This window comes from Eretmochelys imbricata, chromosome 23 (assembly GCF_965152235.1).
Source record: "Eretmochelys imbricata isolate rEreImb1 chromosome 23, rEreImb1.hap1, whole genome shotgun sequence".
In the NCBI taxonomy this organism is placed as follows: domain Eukaryota; kingdom Metazoa; phylum Chordata; order Testudines; family Cheloniidae; genus Eretmochelys; species Eretmochelys imbricata.
In genome coordinates, this window is record NC_135594.1 from 2,342,038 (window position 1) to 2,355,942 (window position 13,905).

Consider the following 13,905-nt stretch of genomic DNA (forward strand, 5'->3'; position numbering starts at 1 on the left):
TTTCCTGCAACTATGAAAAATTAAATAGATAAAAATAGAAAACAATGCTTAAAACCCATAATTTTGTGCAACTGTGAAAATTTAAATTGATAAAAAATTAAAAATGCTTAAATATAAACATCAATATTATCCCTCAAATTTATATTTAAAAAATATGAATTCTGCCAAATCTGTTCCTGATGATCAGTGTAGCTTAAAGAGCAAAATGGATTTAACCACACATACAAAGTTCCAGTTGTTTGAAGGCACTTTTAATTTGAACACATATTTCCATCTAAAATACAAACCAGAAGTATTTATCTAGAATACTATATAATAAGGATTGGTTTATATATATATGGGCTAATTTATCAATACTGGTATTGCTTTCATTTTAAAATGTATTATCTGTTCATCTCTGTTATCTAACTTTTTCCTGTTACCTTTTGTTTAGGAATCTTGCTATACACTAATGCAGTTTTCAAGCTCTGAGTCTTGTCCTAGTTTATCAGAAACCAAAGCATATTCCCTGACCAAACATTAAAGGTGGGTAAACATGGACCAGTACCACCTCAGTGATGAAAACTTCATCCAATCAGAGATGCATATTCCTGGATTTTCAGAGAGTCAAGGGCTGAACTGTAGTGACACTCTCAACCTTAAGCTGTGTCCAGATACAAGAGACATAATGTATACTGGCCTAAGCAGCCTAGATATGGATCCTAGCCTTTCAGCTGCAGATATGGCTAATGACACTTTGGAGGACAATTTAGATGCACTGTCTTTGTATTCTGTGAAGGACTGTGATTTTGTTAAACTCCTTGATGAGTCTGACTTTGGCTCACAGCCTTCTTTGTGTGGTGAGTACATTGGAATCTCCTTTGGTTATAATTTTACAGTTCAGTGTAGCCAGAATTCTTTAGTAGTTAATTTAGAAGCTAAAGTAGACCTAGTGATAATCTCTTTGGGGCAGGGACATTGGGTAAAATTTTCAAAAGCCCCTAAATGACGAGAAGCCTAAATCCCAATTTCAAGTGCCTTTTGAAAATGAGACTTAAGACTTCTAAGTCACTTAGGTGCTTTTGAAAATTTTGCATCTTTATTTGTCTTGTAAATTGTCATGTGTATTTATAGCTCTATAGAAAATAGTTACTTATAATTACTGTAATATTAAATAGGATAGGAATATTTCCCCTACGACTCTGTTTCCTTAAAATTGTACCATGACTAGGAATACACTCTCTCTTCAAAGTCTTTGCAACTTGATCTCAAAACTGCAAATGGAAAATTTAAAAACATTAAGATAACAGATTTGCTAAATATGCTGCTAACGTTTACATTACTAGCTTTCCTTGAAGCACAGAAGAGACATTCTGTTTAATTTTTGCATTTCAAGTTCTCTGGGAAATGGATTTAGAAGAATGGGCTTTCTCCAAAATTTGCAATTAGAAGTTAAAAGGAGAATGTCCTGAGTAAAATACTCTCCTTGAAAGAGCAGGGTAGCATCACTGCTAATGCAGATCAGTGATCATGCAAAAGTTCAAGGAAATTTGAAGACAGAAAAAACAAAAAGACACAAGCAGGAGTGCTCAAATAAGAGAATGATAGAATTTTTTTTATAAAATTTGCTGCTTTTATTTAACTGATTAGGCCAACTGATAAAATTTGTAGTATATCTACCTCTCTCCTTTTTCATTCTGGTTCATAGGTAATTAATCTTAGATTTATGAAAACAATGTAAGCTTAGTGGCTCAATGAATTTATTAACTAGTCAGTCATCTCTGGTGACCGTGGTTTAAATATTGATAAGGTCACAAGTGCAAAATAATTCGGAGGAGTCTCCTGTGTCCATTTTTGTCCAAAAAAGCGGAAACAGTGTGGCAGAATTCAGGTCAGTTGACACTGCTCAAGAGATTCAGGACTGAAATAGCAAGCCACAACTGAGGTGCATTGTCAGAGCTGGGTGAGGACATAGGCCTGGAAAAGCAGTGGTGTTGCAGATCACAGGCTACATTGTTAGACACAAACCTGTGGTGCATCATGCTTGTACTAGTTATCCTGCCCTGTAACTAGGCTCCCAACAGAAAATTTAGGGGAATTAAAAAGAGAAATCTATGAAACCTTACATTATTGGGGTAATTTACTAAGATACTGTGTGTTACCTAATGAGTATAACTTTCACCCTTTATTTAGAATTGGGGCTTCCTGTCCCAGCAGCACCTAAAGAAGTTGAACAAGAAGGAAAGTCCAATTCTGGTAGTGCCAGGAAAGGGAAGCATCAGCACAGCTCTCCTCAAAATCCTGTTCTGGATTGCAGTCTCTGTGGGAAGGCGTTCAGCAGTGCCAGCTCTCTTAGCAAACATAACCTGACTCACAGCCAGGAACGGAAATACATCTGTAAAATCTGCAGCAAGGCTTTTAAACGGCAGGACCACCTGTATGTAGGCGTTTACTAATATAAAGGCATAAAACTATGTTCAGTTTGTTTGTTTGTATGTTTGAAACAGAGTGGATAGTATCCACTTCAGTAGTACTTCATTTTCCTGTTTCAGTTTGGTTTAGATGCACAGTTACCCTACTTTGGTACTTTGGTGTGGGCATTTGTCAGGCCAGCAAACCCCATCAAATTACATTGCAAAGCTATATCAATAGCAGAAGCAAGTTAGTTCTAGCATTTCCAGAGCATATTGGTGCAGGAAGGGCCTCAACTAGCTATATAAGACATAGTTCAGCTACAGAAGACTTGGTAAGCTTGTATTGTGCAATAGCAACTAAGAGCCTTTTATTTTTCTTTCTGCTCAGTGGTCCAGGGAAAAGCTTACTGGTGTTGGAAGTACTTGTACTGGACAGCCAATTCTTGTGTGGTTTCAGCAGCCAATATGTTGTGAACTGCAGTTAAAGATTAAATTTTCACACCATTAATAACTGGGATTCAGTGTTTCAAATGCTGTATGGCATTTGTTCTATCTCTAGTGGTTCTTGAAGTATTGGACCTTCAGTGGTCTATTCTGGTTTCTTGATGTAGCAGTGCTGGTTCAGACTAATTGTATCAAGTCCAAGACATCGGACCCGTGCAAATGCCAGTCCCAGGCTGGAGGTTTCAGTCCGTATTACTATATTTTGAATTAATATGTGTCCTTTAAAATGTTGTTCTGCCCTAAAAGTGTCTCTGTAGAAAGGGCATTGTGGTGTTCCATATTCATTGTTTGTCACTGGTTTCTGTATCAAATTTGCTTTGAAATTTTGAATTTCTCAGTGCTGGCAGTTAAAAAACGTCTTTCCTGAGAGTTTTGAGAAGGTCAGTTTTGAATTGGATTCAGCGATAGGCAGCCCGTGCAGGTGATGGAGGGTGGGAGTGATGTAATCCTTCTTCCTAGAGTGAAAAAAAAAAGCAGTCGGGCTGCAGCTGTGTGGACCCCTCCTGCTTTAGAGAGCCCTAATTGTGCCTTGTTTTACACTCTGTCCAACCCCTTTGAGTTCTGTAGGAGTTGCACTGGATATGTCAGTGCAGAATTTGACCTTCAGGATTTAATAAAACCATAGAAGTGAGAACTGAAATAGTTCAGGAAAGAAATGATTTAATTTATGCTAGTCATTTTAATATGAGTCTTCTCTTCTGTCTTTTGTCTTTTTACCTCAGGAGTGGACACATGCTAACACATCAGAAAACAAAACCATTTATGTGTATAGAACAGGGTTGCAATAAGAGTTACTGTGACCATCGGTCGTTGCTTCGACATTATGAAATGCAACACGGCTTGTCTATCTTGAAGGAGGCCACCTGTGATGAAGATGCCTGTAAGGTCTCATCACCTTCTCATGATGCATTTGTCCAAAGAGGAAAAGGTAGCTTGAGAATGGAGAGGCTGGCTGTTCACTCTGAATCCAAATCTCCAAATCCTGTCCTGCCCAACAGAGACCTACTGAAATGTATTGTTAGCAGCATTGTAAATCAGAAGCTTCCAACAACTCCAGCATCGTCTGCAGGGGACTTGAAGGGTTCACTGCAGTCTTGCTCCTCTGCAGCTGATAAGGTTTCTTGCATCCCATCTAGCACGACTGCACTATTTGAAGCTACAAGTGACAACGTGGTGAAGGAGCATTATTCTTGCCAAAAGAATGCCACCTCTTCTAATGTGTATGCCATAATAAATCCTGGTAATTTATCTGTGATCATGCCAGGAGAAAACATAGTTACCAGTTTGACTGATACATCCCTGCTTTCAGAATCACAGTTTCCTTTAGAGACTACAGGGCTGGATTATTGGCCAAACAGCACTTTACCTTGTTTTCCATTATTCAGAGGTCAGAAGATTTCTGCAAACTCCTCCCATCAGTCAAGCAGTAATTTTCAGTGGATCAGAAACATGCCAGTTTGTACTAAAAGCAAAGGGAATAGTGTTTATATTAATCACAATCCATCTGTTGCAGCTCAGAATATTTCAGGTGGGTTTCCTGGACCTTCTCACGCATTCGACTCGTTTGCACAGATGTATGAGTGTCCAGATGCTGTGTCATTCGCACTTTTGAAGACCCAAGGGGAAATCTCAGGTGAAACAAAGCTCAGCAGTTTTGAGGAAGCCTTTAGGCCAACAAAAAGACAAGAATGTGACATTGATTCTTGTCACTGGCAGAACATTCAGAAGCATAATGTGTTACAGAATGATGCTAACCCACACTTCAGGCAGCTTTTCATGGAATCCTCCGTGAACCAGGAGCATTTGCAAGTGCAGCAGCACCTGCTCCAAATGTTCACCAAATCTCAACACATTTTGTCCCACAGCCAGGTGGTGGCTCCATCACAGAAAGCAACTTCTGAGGTGAAACAGGCTGTAGAAAAACCACTCCAAAATGTATTGCAACAGCAGCAGCAGGCTGACGTGATTCACTCTCTTCTAGAGCACACACAACGTGGAGGGTCTCCCATGTATATGCAAAAGACTTTGACCCAGTATCAGAAGGATGTGTTATCTGTTAGTGAGGAACAAGGCCAAATAGGAAGGCAGCAAGCTGCAGTTACTTTGCAGTCTTCTCGGTCCCTGTCTGACCCTTTCATAAATTCAGACTCTGTTTACTCTGCCAAGCAGACTAGACCCTTGAAAGGGTGTGTGGGATTCAAAGATACTGACAACCCAAGCCAACCCCAGACTGCAGTATGTGATAAGGCCCTGGGAAACTCTACTTATGGGAAATCACGTCAACGAGAAAATAACACTTCTGTATATAGCAACAAAGAGAAGAATGAAGGATATTGCAAAGGAACAAGTGGAAAACTACAGTCCAGCAGTGGTAGGCCTCGTCGCTTGTCCAGTGTCCGAAAAGAGAAGCTAAAGTTTGACCTGTCTTGCACAGCTTCTCCAAGTCAAGTGGCCATGGCTTCCTTTTCGTTACCTGGTACTTCACCAAGTCATGTGACTGAAAAGAAACACAAACTAACAATTTTTAATAGGATTCAGGTATGTTCAAATCTTCTTTTATTTTTTAGCGAATAAAATAAAAACTTTTAAATAAATAAATAGAAAACAGAGATGGCATCTTCATGGTTAGAGCAGGGAATTAGGAGTCAGAAATCCTGGCTTTTCCTATTGAAAGTCACTGGGAGGTATGTGTCTAACTCATTTGGGTGCTTTTGCATCTTTAAGTATGTAAATAACTTTGTAAATTTGGCCCTCTGTGTCTCAGATTCTCCATCTTTAAAATGAGGATAATGATATTTACCAACCTTTGAGAAGTTGTGACACATTATTGGAGCAGTGACACAAGGCTCCATTTTTTAGCTGAGAAGTGAAACCACTATTGTAACCCTTGTGGTACAAAACAAAACCAAACCACCATGTAAGCTAGTCTTTTTGAAAATTAGGGTGTAAATATATAGGGGAAATTATTTTAAAACTAAGACCTTCTGTACCAAATTTATATAGAAGATTGCAGTTTATAATGGAAATACTCACACATTTTAACAGGGCTGTGCTAGTAGACTATGCTAATAACTTGTTGCCAAGAGGAATCAAGTTGAAATCTGCTTCTGGATTGAGATGGGACTCTAATCAGCTCATCCAAAAGCAAGTGTTAATGTAGTTGCAGAATAAAACTTCTTTTCAGACTAAAAAAAAAAAAAAAATCCCCAGCTCTGAAAATATTTAGTATTCCACAGGATAAATAAATAGTTTCACAGTTACTGTTGATCTAGATGTCTTTGTCAGGATCATATTACTACATTATTTTAACATGTGGGAGAAATGCTCATAATTCATTCAGTTCTTCTAGTGAATTATGTATGAGGCTTAGTCACTAATCAGTGAAGATATCTTTCAGTGCTCCCATGGGTTGCACTGAAATATTTCTTTGCTTTTCATAAATCAAAAACAGTAAAGCTTAGTCTGACATCCTTCACACTTGGTAGTGTGACAGGATCCTTATTTCTTATACTTTATTTGTCAGTGTTGCTGTATTAAACTTCATCTTGAAAGGTGTGGTAAAGTGGGTCCAACATTCTTTTAAACAGCACATCAATTATGTTTTTTCTTTTATTATGAATAAAAATATGGGGCAGTTAGCTGTGCTTTTAACCTGAGATCTGAAAATACTTTATAATTGTTCATGAAGGGGGTTAAGATTACCTCTGTTTTATAGTTTAGAAAACTGGGACACAGAGATGTTATGTGATGTATTAAGTTAATTTGCAGTCTGGAATAGAACCTAGGGTTCCTAGCTCTAGGTACTGAGCCTTAGCTATTGGATTTAATTATTTCCCTGTGTTTTTTTAAATTGGAGGTAGGCAAAGTACGGCCCATGGGACACATCCGGCCCGCGGGACCTTCTTGCCCGGCCCCTGAGCTCCTGGACCAGGAGGCTAGCCCCCGGCCCCTTCCCTGCTGTTCCTCCTCCCCTGCAGCCTCAGCTCACTGCACCACCAGTTCAATGCTCTAGGCGGCGGGGCTGCGAGCTCTTGCTGGGCAGTGCAGCTGCAGAGCTGCTGCCTGACCTGGTGCTCTGTGCTGCACGGTGGCGTGGCTGGCTCCAGCCGGGCGGCACGGCAACCTGTCCTGGTGCTCTGAGCGGCACGGCTGTAGCACTGCCAGCCACTGGTGCTCCAGGCAGTGTGGAAAGGGATCAGGGGGGTTGGCTAGAGGGCAGGGGAGTTCGGGGTGGTGGTCAGTTGGCGGGGATGTGGATGGGGTTGAGGCGGTCAGAGGGCGGGGAACAGGAGGGTTGAATGGGGTCAGGGGTCCCGGGGAGGCAGTCAGGAAGGAGAGGGGGGGTTGGATGGGGTGGCAGGGGGCAGTCAGAGGCAGGGCTTCCCGGGGCAGTCAGGGAGAAAGGGTGATTGGATGGGGCAGGAGTTCCAGGGGGGCAGTCAGGAATGAGAGGAGGGGTTGGATGGGATGGCAGGGGGCAGGCTGGGGTCCCGGGGGGGCCATCAAGGGACAGGAAACAGGGGGTTGGATGGGGCAGGAGTCCTGGGGGGGGGGCCGTCAGGGGATGAGAAACAGGGGGGGTCGGATGGGGGCGGGGGCCGGGCCACGCCTGGCTGTTTGGGGGGGGCACAGCCTCCTCTAGTCGGCCCTCCATACAATTTCGGAAACCTAATGTGGCCCTCAGGCCAAAAAGTTTGCCCACCCCTGTTTTAAAATCTTTTTATTAGTGTTGACAACTTTGGACTCACCAAAAATAATCTTTAGTATTTACATGGCACTTTACATATTTCAAAGTGCATTAAAAACTAATTAATCCAGTGTCAGAGGTTTAAAAATGATTTAACAAGATGAAGTCTCACAGGATGCTTTGTAAAGTCTTTCACCTAGGTTCTTGGTTCAACTTGGGCTCTGGTCAGTAATAAAATATTGCTAGCATCAGACTGTTCAGGGAGCTGTGTGAAATGAGTCAGTACAATAATGGACAGATGTCCATATAGCACAGATCACTTTCTCAATTGGGAGTAATTAGTGCCTAACTGCTTGCATCAGCAGAGAGATAAGGGGCTAAATAGTTATACATAATGAACTTCTCACCCTTAGAGATAGTCCTTTCAGGTCACAGATGAGGCACATTGATGCAATTGTGTAGGGAAGCTGCTCGCAATAGTGCTGCCCATGCTGTATGTGTTCTGTGGATAAATAGGAGTTTTGAGTCTCCAAGGTTTTGTGGAGAATCATTTTTGTTGTGTTGATTATTAGTTGCACTTCCTGCCCCATTCAGTCTGCTGACATCTCACCCTCATGCACTACTCTGATGGAGAGTTCATATGCATGCTTTTGTCCAGGCTCTGCACAAACTGCTGCTGTTTCTGCCGGCCAGAAGGTCGCCTGTCATCTATGCACTGAGGTGAACCTTTGTGCAAGGAATCCCCTCTACTCCATACTGTGGGGGCAGGTGCTGAGCCACCTCTGTTGTACTGTTCCCTGCCTTCCCCTAGGACCTTGCAGAAGGCTCTCTGTAATGGAAGGGGCCTGCCATTGCTGTGGGAGGAGTGAGATGCTGGCTGGGCCAGAGGAATGCCGGCACTAGGAAACCTGCACGGGGCTCAGAAGCTATAGGAACTCTCTTAACTCCTTGAAGTTTATATGGGGCGTCTTGCTTCCCTCCCCAAATCCCTGCATGTGGGCACCATGCATTAGGAGCCTAAGAGATTGGAAAGTAGGAGGAGAGGATCCTCCCTCTCTGGCATTCTTCTGCAGGAGGTTACTTTCTCTGTGCTGATGATTGCTCTCTCATTTAGAGGGTCTTGTAATGGGAAGTAAGCAACTTATGATATAAGAGTGCTGTTGTTTGGAACTCATGTTATTTGTATATGCACACAAGGGTTATGAGGATAAATTCATTAATGTTTGTAAAGGGCTTTGGGATCATGTAAAGAAAGTTTCTAAACCATATAACTGCAAAGTGTTATTTTTAGAAATGAAACAACTCTGAAGTTCCATGTCTTGTTTCAGTATGGAATAACTATATTGTAAGTTTAAATCATGGACATCATAACATCTGTTTTTGATTTTTTTTTTTTAAACTCAGGGTGGAAATATCTACAGCCTTACTAATGCAGTGAGGGAAGAAAACTTGTCAGCTGGATGGTAAGCAGGGTACACTGTAGTCTTGACAGAGCTTCAAATAAAATAATGTCACACAGATTTTTATTTTTACTTTTAGGTTTGGCTTCAAATGTCTGTGTTAGCAGTAAGAGTCCAAATGATGTATTTGCTCCCTTAGGGTTGGATTTTTACATAACCCTTTTTTTTGGCTAGCTCTGAGATTATGCTAATTAATAGGTGTTTGAATTTGAGCCACAAGGCTTTCATAAAACTACTTTCTAACCCACAAGCATGAAAGCCATATAGCAACTTAACTTAAGTATGACAGAGGGATATTTGAGTGTGTTATTTAAGGTTATTAATATGATAATAAAAACTGACCAATCCTTTTCTTTTCACACATTACCATAATGAATGAGGGTTCACAATGAAAGGAATGGAAGGCAAATTTAGAATAAAATTAAAAGAGATTCACCTCTGGGCAAGAAGGGCTTCAGTGGGTCTTAAGTTGAGTACAGGTCTTGTGCTGAGTTTCATCCACAATGAGTAGTCAGCCTTTGAAATTTATTGTAGGAACAGAGAGTCAAATACTGAAGCTGGATGTTTAAAAGTGGATGGATAATTTTATGACCAGTAATTTATTTACGGCAAGTTTGTGCCTGGTCCTCAGTGGCTGCATAGGGAAGTAAACACCTTTCCCCCTCCCTCTGTTCAGCTGCTTAAAACCTATCTGCATCACAGCTTGGGTGCTGGTGTAGAGAGCAGGGACTGCACTCCTGATATTCCTTCCGCAAGTAAGCCATGGTCTATCTTCCCATATGTTAGCCAGTGGAGCTAATTATTTATTAAATGAGGAAGTAAGCTGTTCCCGAAAGGGGGTGTCAGAGCTTACTCCTCCCTGGGGAAGGAGGGGAGGAGTTGTGACTTTGGGTCACAGTTCATTCCTGGGGTTCCTCTTTGGGTGATACAGCTATGTGCTGCCCCATGCTTAAGTCTGAGCCTTTGTGACACTATCTGTGGTGCCCAGGGCTCTGAGGCACCTTGCTACCACCAGCTCTTAGCGGGAGGAAGCCTTGTCTGTGCCCACCAAGGCTCAGCTCCCTGACACCACAAGCCTCAGGTGACACAAGCACTACCTTCAGGCTTCTGCAGGCCCCATCCTCTCTTTACAGGTTAATGATAGGCACACTTCAACTCTGAACTCTGAGCATCCCCCTGGAGTATCCAGCACCTGTTCCACTGAACACTCACAGAATTCATAGATCCGCTACTCCCCAAGGAAGAGGACACCCCAGTGCAGCAGTTACAGCTAAGAATCGCCACTCTGATCAACGCACAGCACTTAGATATGTTTATAGTAAAAACCTTGAAGTAGTTTATTTAACAAAGAACAGAGACCAGGAAGAAGGAAGTAGAACTAATAGAAACAAATGGCTACATATAAAATAAAATCATAACATGCTTTGTAGCGGCTAAACTTAACTAACAAGACATTATCATGTCATATAGAAGGAAAGCACACCCAAAATCCTTGCAGTGTATTATAGCCAGTCTTAGCTGTAATCTTCTGTTCATGAGACAAGTCATGTTGTCCTCTTGCTTTGTCAGTGGAGAGATCCCCTGTGTCTCTTTGCAATCCCAGATACTTCCAAACAGTCTTTTGATCTTTATTCATAAACAGGTCACCCTCCTGCTTATTGTTCTTCCCTGTGGCCTCCCCCTCTTGTTGACCTTGCAATCTTTTAATTAGCATCTGGCTCCACATGCACATAGGCTTACCTTGTGAGACACTCGGTGCACAATACACATTTGGCCAATCAAAGAGAGAGAAGCATCCCCTGACCAAACTGAATCTATCCAAGGCTGGTTACCTCCTGGTGACCTGCTTTTAACTTCAAGGCTTTAAGAACATAATTTCCAGTATAGATACGTAACTTCCTAAATATTACTCAAACATACATTACAGAGTGACTAATAGTCAGTGGTTGTTGATAGAGACTTCACATATCACTCTTTGGTATCATATACCATCAGACGCAGGGGATTCCTATGCATCCCTACGCAGCCTGGGGGTTCTCTGCCAGTTGGCACAAGGAGGTTCCTGAGTCATAGCCTTACAGTTCAATCTAGTGAAATTCAGTTGAATTCAATGAAGTTGCACGGGTGTAGCTTGAGAGTAGAATATGGCCCACTGATTTAATTCTTCTGTAGACATGGCGCAGATTAATATGATTCTTCATTTAAACTGCACAAACAGCTGCCTTTCCTACAATGCCACTAACCGTGATAGATACGCCAATAATTTTCCATTGTTAAGAAATTGATTGACATTTATTAAGAATCTGAAGAATCCATTCCTGGTCCGTAATGACTGAAAGTCACAGTTCATAGTGAGCAAGTGTCCACATAAAAAAAAAATCACCCACACATCAAGGTAGTCTCCTTCTCTCTCTCCCCATCTTCCATTTCTAGCCCCAGGAGAGGAGCCAAGGACTGAATGGACCATAGAGTCTGAACTCATCTCTCATTCTCACCCTTAAGGTGGTCCCTCCACATTAGGGTGGTAGGTGGGTGGGTATTGGAAAGCTTGAACTGCCTTTGCTTTGTTTGTGTTGTGGATAGAGGACTTGAGTCTCCAGAGCTGTCAATCTGTCGCCATTCATCAGCAAAAAATTCATTAGGAGAAAAAAAAATAAAAGGAAAAACAACCCACATGTAACACATGTTTTCCGATGGCAACATCTCAATTACAGAAATTCCATATGGTATGTTTAATGGATGGCTTAAGAAAATGCTCTGCGGGATTTGAATGCAGGCCATCATTTTTAGAGGAAATGGTGTGGAGCTCTGTGTAAGCTCAAAAGCTCATCTCTGTCACGAACAGAAGTTGGTCCAGTAAAAGATACTACCTCACCCACTTTCTGTGTTGCTTTTTGGAAAAGGCATTTCTACATAGTTGGTAACAGAGGTACAATTGCATGTAAATACCCAAGAGGGCATTTCATTGCATCTTCTGTTTAAAACTATCTTTCTAACATGGATGATTTATGTCCCAGTGGGGATTTTTCTCTGGTTAACATAGTTTGCTGATAAATGAACTGTAGAGACTTCTTTTCTAGCTAGACATAAAATGAGAACTAAAGACGGGAATGCAAGCATGCACCTAATGTTGATAGAGACTAAATTGCAAAGAGTAGTTCAGCTTCATAATGTTAATTTTCCATCCTTTTACCTTGCTTTTCACGCTTAGTAATAACACCAGTGGTGTTCCTGCAGATGGGAACGAATATGCAAGTGGTTTCGTTTGCAAGACCTGCAATCAGCTGTTCTTTACTGAGAAAGGTTTAAACAGCCATATGTGTTTCCAAAGTGAACAATGGCATTCACCACCAGGGAAAATGGAACAGCAGGTAAAGGGAAATTGAATCCCTCAGTGCTTGTTAGTTAATGGGAGAATGAATTAAAGCCACAAGGATTCTTTAAAACCTGTTCCTGGCCTATGGGGATAAAAATACCGTGAAGCACCTTAACCTTTGTATTGAAAATTAAGAATAATAGGATAGAATCTAGAATTCTGGAACTATCAGACACCCTTCAAGTGGTTATTGTTCAGTAGGCATTCTTAAACAATTGTAATGTTTCAAAAGAGTGCTATTTCCCACAAAATTTTCTACTATATAGACAGGGAATATCATTGAAAATGGTCACTTTCTTTTTATAAGATAGAATTTTTTAAGTGCGTCTACTGTGCATAGGGGTCGACTCTGTGGATACTCCTGGGCTGGAGCACCACGGGGAAAAATTAATGGGTGCTCTGCACCCACTGGCAGCCAAGCTGCTCCCGCATCCCCACCTTCCCCACCTGAGTGTGCCGTGTCCCTGCTCCTCCGCCTACAGCTGTTTGGTGGCGTGCTGGGAGGGAGGGGAAGGAGCAGGAATGTGGCGCACTCAGGAGAGGAGGCAGGGAAGAGGTGGGGCTGGGTTGGGGATTTGGGGAAGGAGTTAGAATAGGGGCAGGGAGGGGGTGGAGTTGGGGCAGGGCAGGGTTGGGATGGGGCAGGGCCTCATGGAAGGGTTGGAGTGGGGGCGGGGCCAGGGCCGGGCATAGAGGGGGGTCAAGCACCCACCAACGGGAGCAGAAGTCAGTGCCTATGCTACTGTGGTAGCACAGTCTTAGGGTTTGAGAGCCAAGTTTGGCGTGGAGTGTGGCATAATGGTTAGAATAAGGGACTGTGACTTATGGGTTCTGTTCCTGGCTCTGTCACTAACTTGTTATGTTACTTTGGAGAAAGTCATTTAAATCATTGGGTCTTCATTTTTTCCATATATAAAATAGTGATAATAATAGTGCTCTAATGCAGAAGGATATTGTGAGAATTGTTTGCAAAGCACTTTGAGATCCTCAGATGAAAAGATGCTATGAGATATGCCTGTTATTATTATTATTTATTAGAATTTTTTGTGTTAAGGTGTACAATGCAGAAAACTTAAACCCTCAGAAATTGTCACTCAAGCCAATAGGAGATGGAAACACTCCATCAGAAATTAAGAAACCTTTAGAAGATGTAACAGTGGCACCTCTTGTGATCCCAGTCTCTGTACCTGTGACAGCTATGAACCAACAGACCAGGAACAAAGTGGGTTGTGATTTGTGTTCTTCTACATGGTATACATTGACTTTAATGGGACAACTTCTGTGAGCAATTGTGCACCAGTATGTGAAATCCCTCCCTGCTCAGATGGTTAGCAAAAAGCCTATGCACCACTTAGGTTCTACTTAAACCCTTAAAATAAAACTTAAGTGGCATTTCAGTGGTGGCTTTCTATACAGCAGTGAATTTCACTGCAATGTGAGGGGTTCATATGGACCTGTGAGATTAATCAATTGGAAATATATAAA

The 13,905-nt window shown here is 41.8% G+C and overlaps 1 protein-coding gene across 1 annotated transcript in view; it reads left to right on the plus strand.

Moving 5' to 3' along the window:
- Positions 1-535: 535 nt before the first annotated feature.
- Positions 536-13,905, plus strand: part of ZNF541 (zinc finger protein 541) — a 40,889-nt gene continuing 27,519 nt past the window's right edge. The window contains exons 1-6 of the mRNA XM_077840709.1: positions 536-839; positions 2,173-2,416; positions 3,620-5,435; positions 8,989-9,047; positions 12,256-12,415; positions 13,475-13,642. Coding sequence (XP_077696835.1) covers positions 536-839; positions 2,173-2,416; positions 3,620-5,435; positions 8,989-9,047; positions 12,256-12,415; positions 13,475-13,642 — 2,751 coding nt within the window. The remainder of the gene's footprint in view (positions 840-2,172; positions 2,417-3,619; positions 5,436-8,988; positions 9,048-12,255; positions 12,416-13,474; positions 13,643-13,905) is intronic.